At 33.4% G+C, this 7790-nt stretch overlaps 1 protein-coding gene across 11 annotated transcripts in view; it reads right to left on the bottom strand.

Moving 5' to 3' along the window:
• The window catches only part of LOC119602968 (palmitoyltransferase ZDHHC3), a 9296-nt gene continuing 1506 nt past the window's right edge, over positions 1 to 7790 (bottom strand). For 3 of the 11 annotated variants that reach the window (XM_037954807.1, XM_037954805.1, XM_037954809.1), the window contains exons 2-5: positions 3515 to 4005; positions 3196 to 3417; positions 981 to 1193; positions 1 to 915 (exon numbers count right to left, since the gene is read on the bottom strand). In XM_037954807.1, coding sequence (XP_037810735.1) covers positions 757 to 915; positions 981 to 1193; positions 3196 to 3417; positions 3515 to 3778 — 858 coding nt within the window. In that variant the 5' untranslated portion in view covers positions 3779 to 4005 and the 3' untranslated portion in view covers positions 1 to 756. Of the gene's footprint in view, positions 916 to 980; positions 1194 to 3195; positions 3418 to 3514 lie in introns of those variants that run through there. The other 8 variants (XM_037954806.1, XM_037954802.1, XR_005231384.1 and 5 more) reach the window with 7 other exon arrangements.

Below are 7790 nucleotides of genomic sequence, written 5' to 3'. Positions count from 1 at the left end.
TTTAAATATATAAATATAATTTTGTTCGTTTCTTTTATACATTGAACGTAAACATTAATTTGTTTATTTTTGCAAATAGTAAATATGTAGTATTATTAAAAAATTTATATATATATTTATACGTTTGTTTAGTTCATTATAAGAGAGTAATAGAGGAAAAAAACACACACATTTACAAAAAAACACATAATATTCACATACACAAACATAAGTACACACTAATAGACTAAATTAAACCCTCAATTACAATTTGTTTTTTAATTAATTAAATACTATAATAATTTGTTTGTTAATATTTAATATTTTTGTTCAAAAAAAATTGATTATTTTACGAAGACAACAATGTTTTTCAAAGAAGAAGAAAATCCCCACATGTAAAGGAAAAAGATAAAAACTCAGAAATATTTAAGAGTTCTTTCGTTCGTTAAGAGTTAGAGGAACAAAAAGATATTTTTAAAACACACTAATTATATAGATCATCAATCATATGACTGTATATAACATAATGTTGTTTTTTTTTGTTTAAAGATTGTTGTTGCTGTTTATGATAAACAGAAGAAAATATAATTTAATAACAACTGAAGAATATATTGCACAGTGAACTCTATATATGTATGTAGAAAGAATAGATTTCTTAAAACAAGAAAAGTTATATTAATATAAGTATATAGGCTTACGGAAGTAACTAATCATGTTTTTGGTAAAGTTCATCATGAATTTTGTTTTTGCTAAAGTGTTGTAGAAAGGCACTTATTTTTACACTGAATAAAAATGGGAATTAAATCTAGTTTTTCCCGAGGGTTTGGTAAAAGGTGAAAACCACGCCAAGGAAAAACGTCCAAACACTGATTGTATAGATTTTAGTCGAGATTTTTTGGCCCATCTGGCCTCCTCTTTCTTAAGTTGTTCAATACCCTAGAATAAGATGAAATAAAAGAATTAAATTGAATTAAAAAAAAAAAAACAACAACAAAACTTACCGTTTGATCATTGAGTATGGCAGTTAATTGAGTGGCCAACATTATTATGGTAAAGATGGCAAACATTAATGCTTCAAATGTTAGAAAAAGTAAGAGAAATATTGTGGCTGGTGGTGAGTAGGGTGAACATTGACGCCATTCATTGCGTACACATTCAGCAAAAGAGGTTAAGACCAAAAATATGGCATGTACTGAGATGGAAGCTATATAGAACTGTGGAAAAAGTAATAACAAATAAATCATATTTTAAAAAATTTTAAATTTTTGTTTTGAAAGCTTTTTAACTATTATCCTAATTTTAAGGATTTTTTAAAAATATTTTTTGGATTTTTTACAATTTTCGAAATTTCGAACTTAAGTTCGAAAATTTTTTAAAACGTTTAAGATAATCTATAATTCATGAGAATGCATAAAAATATAATTTTAATTTTCTTGGACAACATTTTCTCATATTTTTTTCAATTTCGAACTTGAAAATTATTTTAAAATGTTTGGAAATTTTTACATAAATTAAATTCAAATTTATATTTAAACATTTTTGAAAGTTATTTAAATAATTTCTACATCATAAAGATTTTTAAAATAAATTTTCGATTTTTTTTTTTATTATTTTCGAAATTATATATTTCGAAAAAATTTTAAAGCTGTCAAAATATTCTCTAATACATGGGAAGTCATAAAAATATAATTTTATTTTTATGTGACAACATTTTCTCACATATTTTTAAATTTCGAACTTGAAAATTATTTCAAAATTTTCTAAATTGTAAATTTTTTCTTAAATAAAATAAATTCGAAATTATTTTTGAATGATTTTATAGCTTTTTAAATAATTTCCACATCATTACGATTTTTAATTAATTTTAAAAATTTTTATTTAATTTTCGAAATTTTGAACTTAAGTTCGTAAAATTTTTTAAAACTTGTAAAATAATCTCCAATTCATGAGAAATCATAAAATAAAATTATAGTTTTATAGCACAAAAATATTCTCACATTTTCCCTAATTCGAACTAAAAATTTTGAAAATTGTTACAAAATTTTGAAATTTAATTAAATTCAAAATTATATTTAAACATTTTTGGATGCTATTTAAAATTAATTTAATTTTTTAAAATTAATTTTCCTTTTTTTCTAATTTTCGAAATTTCGAATTTAAGTTCAAAAAATGTTTAAATCTTTTAAAATAATAATCCTATAGAAAAAGTTGCTCTAATCTAGACAACTTTTTTAAAGAAAAAGTTGCTCTAGTCTATACAACTTTTCTATAGAAAAAGTTGATCCAGTCAAGACAACTTTTCTATAGAAAAAGTTGCTCTAGTCTATACAACTTTTCTATAGAAAAAGTTGATCCAGTCAAGACAACTTTTCTATAGAAAAAGTTGATCCAGTCAAGACAACTTTTCTATAGAAAAAGTTGATCCAGTCAAGACAACTTTTCTATAGAAAAAGTTGCTCCAGTCTAGACAACTTTTCTATAGAAAAAGTTGCTCCAGACTAGACAACTTTTCTATAGAAAAAGTTGCTCCAGTCTAGACAACTTTTCTATAGAAAAAGTTGCTCCAGTCTAGACAACTTTTCTATAGAAAAAGTTGCTCCAGTATAGACATCCATATCTACAGAAAAAATGGTTCTAGTATTGACATCCATTTCTATGTATTTTAAAAACTACCAAAATGGAAAAGCCAGAAAAAGTTGCTGTACTCTAGACAACTTTTCTGTAGACAAAGTTGCTCCAGTCTACACAACTTTTCTATAGGAAAAGTTGATCCGGTCTAGACAACATTTCTATAGAAAAAGTTGATCCAGTCAAGACAACTTTTCTATAGAAAAAGTTGATCCAGTCTAGACAACTTTTCTATAGAAAAAGTAGCTCCAGTCTAGACAACTTTTCTATAGAAAAAATTGTTCCAGTTGCTATTTACAGAAAAAGTGGCTCTAGTATTGACATCCATTTCTATGTATTTTCAAAACTACCAAAATGGAAAAGCCAGAATGCAATTTTTACATCATGGGAGAAGCCTCTTTTTAATAGTATGTATTTTTAGTTAAAGCACAAATTTTATGTGATTAACTTTAGCAGCAGTTTTAGGTAAATAAAGAATTTTCTAAATTTTCTCCTCATCGATTTTTTCCATTGTCATGTAGTCCATTTGTTAAACATCATTCAAATATAATAAATTTTGCATAATAATCTTTTGCTTCTTCCACTTACCGTAAATAAAACAAAATATTTTTGATTATTTTCGCCCACACAATTATTCACCCATGGACAATGATGATCCATTTTACGTATACAACGCTGACACACTGAACAGTGATGTGCACGTTCTGGTTTAATACTACAACACTTGGGACACTTGAAAATCATTTGTCCCTCACGATAACCCATTTGTTCAATCATTTCCTTGGTAGCATTACCGCGCGGCACAGCACCCTACAATAACAAAGCAAAACAACATAATCAATTACATATTACGCATAATTCTTATCAACGCGCTGACCTCATCTTCATCAATTACAAGACAACTTACCGGATCTGATAACATGGTGCGTATGTGTGAGGCAAAGGCTAAGAAGGCTAATATTTGAAAAATTATTGTGTTCACTGTACTAAATACTGGATGTGGACTGGGTAATAAAATGACGCGCATTACAACAAACTCGGCGAATAGGATTAGCAGCCATGTAAGAACGGCACAGAAAACCCCACAAATATCCTTAACGCACCAGGCGCGGCCAGCGCAACAGCGATTGTGTGGATCTCCAGTTGACATGCTATGCATGGGCGCATACATGACGCTGTTTGTTTTATTTATATTAAATATTTATATTTAACAATTTTTGTTATATTATTTTATAAAGTTGTCGTAGAATAGGTATAAAATTATTAAAAATTTTTTTTTTTTTTTTTTTTTTTTTTTTGTCGATTTTGGGATTACTCCGTGCCCCCTTAAAAAAAAACAAGGGATGGGAGATTTACTTGGCTGGTCCAAAGGGATAAAACGCCACCAACAATTTAAATCTAAAGTTCTCTAAAGTTTAATATTAGCCTCCTTAATAAAGTCCGTAATGAAATGATAATTCTCAATAGGTTCCTTCCTGAAAAATGACGTGGTATTATCATACTGCTCTAATACCGGATACCTCAAGCGGATGTGGTTGTATTTGGTACATTCGAATATGATATGTGAGTCGTCGTCAACTTCATTGCACAGAAGGCAAGTGTCATCATCCAAAACATGTAATCTAGCCAAAGTATGTGGACTGAAGGAATGGCCTGAGAGTATTCTGTTCAACTGTCTTATCTGAATAGCATTCATCCCCAAGGAGTTATGGTTGAACCAAGGTTTCCTAAGGAGACTTGGGAATATTTTTCCGAATTCCCGACCTTTCGTACGACTTAGATCAACATATTCTCTCTCCCACTCATCATGTAGTCTCCTTTCGATCTCCCTTATAGCTTCGTCTTTAGACCATTTTATTTGCAATGTCAGGCCATCTTGAGTGGCCTTTTTAGCTTCTTCATCAACACGTTCGTTCTCGAATATTCCCCTATGCGAAGGGATATAATGAAACTCAACAGTGGAAAGTGTAGGGCTGGAATCTATCAAATCATGAATTCTGGAACATGCCGCATTTGAAACACCGTTTTTCAAGGCCAGAACACCACTTTTGCTGTCAGTAAGTATCGCCAATTTCAGAAAGTTCATCTCCTTTGCAAATTCTACCGCCTTTTCCATTATGTGCAATTCCACCGACATGGATGACACTGTTTTCGACAATTTAAATCTCCTTACAGTGTTAGACCTTGGATGAAAGAAGGCTCCACCAGCTTGGTTCTCCATTATGGAACCATCAGTATATACCAGCTCCAAATTCCTGCTCATGATGTCGTTTTTTTTACTGAGAAATATTTGATTCACCTCCTGAGGATTCAGGTTCGCCTTGTTGCTATGATAGAAGTTTTCATATGTTCGCACTTTTCGGGATTCCACTGTAGAAGTACGTATTTGTTCCACGTCCAAGAGTACATTCTTGAATTTATCAAACATCTTGTAATAACTCGTGTCCAAAGGTTTCTCCAAGGTTGGGAGCAATTTTGCCAAAGGCATTTCCAAATGGAATAGTTTCACCAGATCTTTCCCTGCTGCCAGTTGAATTCTATATTTAGGGGGCAATTCGGCCGCTAGATGATATAAGACATGTACCGGGGTGGATTTCATAAGACCCAGGGCCCTTCTAACGTGGAAATTCGATTGAGTCTGAAATTTAGCCAGGGCTCTTCCGGAAAGGTTCGCAAAAGATGACGCAGCATATTCCAATTGTGATCGGGCATAAACTCTATAAAACTGGATGGCCCTTGCCGGATGTATTCCATAAAGGCAACCACTTGTCGTATTCAAAAACCTGCAAGTCCGGTTTATTTTCGATATTGCCTGCGTCACATGAGATAGTGAAGAATTATTCGCCGAGACTATCCTGCCAAGATATTTGATCTCCTTTACTTCCGTTAACATTCTACCATTGAAATTGAGATTAATTTGAGAACTCCTTCTACCAAATGATGTCACCGTGGTCTTGTCGTAGTTTATATTAAGGTCCAATTGTTCACAATCGTAAATGAATTCACCAAATTTGCGTTCCAGGATGTCTAACGCCTCATCCCAAGTTTCATCAAATGCAAGAATGAAAAAATCGTCCGCAAACTGAAAAATATACGTGTTTTCATCCTCTATGTTGTGAAGTGATGCCGTGTACAAATTGAACAGTATTGGGCTCAAGCCGCTGCCCTGAGCCAGTCCACGATTAGTCTTAGTTTTCGCATCGTGAAGATGAAGTGTACGGTCTTGGAGATATGATGTTAGCCACAGTACCAATTTACGATTAAAACCCATCTCCATCAATTTGGCTCCTAAGGTGTTCACGTTCACATGGTCATACGCTTTTTCTATATCAATACAAATCGCCACTACTTTCCGTTTTTCAGTTCTGAGGTATTGAACTGTATTTATCAAATCGTTAATGCATTGCGTCGTGCTCATATTCTTGCGGAAAGCAAAAGACCTTTCGGGTATGATCTTCCTGGAATTTGCGAATTGCTCCATATGTGGTTTCAACATACCCTCTATGCACTTGAGAAGTACTGGCAGAAGACATATCGGTCTATAATCAGTAATATCCACCGAATCTTCACGTTTAGGGATGGGGTGAACTTTTATATGTCTCCAGATATCAGGAATGTTACCAGAGATCCATATTCTGTTGAGCACTGCAAACAATTTCTTCCTGCCGCTATCCGAAAGATTTAAAAGCATTCTGTAAGTTATTCCATCAGCTCCGCCTGCAGAGTCAGGCTTACGAGAACTTAAAAAATCTTCGAAATCACTCAGATTCAAATTGATATCCTCCATTTGCACTAGTGGGTAATCTGATGGCACAAAGTTACTCGAGTCCGTGCAGGAGGTCATGTTATTCAAAAATTGAGTATTCTGCTGAGAGCTCCAGCTGTTATTCACCTTTTTTACTCGGTCATATTTCTTCAGGTTGTTCATCTGTCTCCACATCTTCTCCTGAGTTTCCGGATTAGACAATTCTTCCTGCAGTTTCCTAAAATGCTCGTGTTTCCTCTTCCTAATATGTTTCTGGAAGTTCTCATCCGCCTCAACAGCTATTATATTATTCTGCCATGATTTGTATCTGTCATTTTTCAGCCTGGCCGCATTTCTGATTCTGAAGAGCTTCTCAGATTCTTTATCCCACCAAGCCTTTGCCTTATAATGGTTTTCCCCATTAAGCGTCACAGTGCATGATTGGATAGCCTCCCTGAACTTACAGTTTATGCTCACAATATCATCTTCAATCTCCATTTTCCCTAGAGTATCAATAAGTTTGTTCCGAATTAGTTTACGCCTACTGCCACTGGGTCTGTTGTCAGGCTTCCATTCAAAGTTTATAGGTTTGTGATTGCTTCCCGTAATCCTTAGATCCAAAGTTCTCCATTGTATTAATCTATTGTTACTCCTGACCAGTGTTAAATCAATTGCAGATTCCCCGGATGGTCCTACAAAAGTCTTGGAGCCGTCATTCAGAACTGTGTAACCATAATTTCGTACTAAATTGTCAAGAGAGGCTCCCCTTCTGTCGGTATTCATATTTCCCCAAGAGGTTGACTTGGCGTTGAAGTCGCCACATACAAATGTAGTCAAGCGCGAATCTTCAAAAAAGGCCATGCTCTTCTCCACAATGTCCCCGAAATGTTTCACATTCACATCCGGTGGGCAGTAAATACCAGTAATATTAAAATTAAATGGAAGATTCAAAGTCGATATTGATATTACCTCACCATCCGTGTCAATTCTATTAATCATGAATCTTATATTCTTCCTCAGGTAAATGCCAACGCCTCCATATCCATCATTCCGAAAATTACCAATAAAGTTGTAGTTCAGTAAATTGGTACTTCTATTATCCTTCAACCAGATCTCATATAATACTGCACATTCAATGTTATTCTTCTCCATATATAATTCAATCAGTTCCTTGTTACCTTTCTTCCCCAAACTCTGTATATTATACTGTAAAAATTTCATAATGTACTAGTAATTCTTTGCAATCGCACCACTTGTGGATGCGATTATTTCATCTCTGTCCTTAGTTATTAGCGCTCTGTCTAAAGCTCTTGCAATTTCACCTACGAATCTTCTGTCATTGCTTGAAAGCGAGTCATCTCCCCATTTACTGAAGAATGAGTTCGCCAAGGTTTTTAATTGGGTAGCCAGTCTTTCCACCTCTGTAACCGAGTGGGGG

Source organism: Lucilia sericata, unplaced genomic scaffold (assembly GCF_015586225.1).
Source record: "Lucilia sericata isolate MDLA Ls3-8-SP2 unplaced genomic scaffold, ASM1558622v1 Contig000266F_arrow, whole genome shotgun sequence".
NCBI classification, from domain to species: Eukaryota; Metazoa; Arthropoda; class Insecta; order Diptera; family Calliphoridae; genus Lucilia; species Lucilia sericata.
Note: the sequence above shows the minus strand (reverse complement) of the source record. Positions and strands in the feature narration are given on the sequence as shown.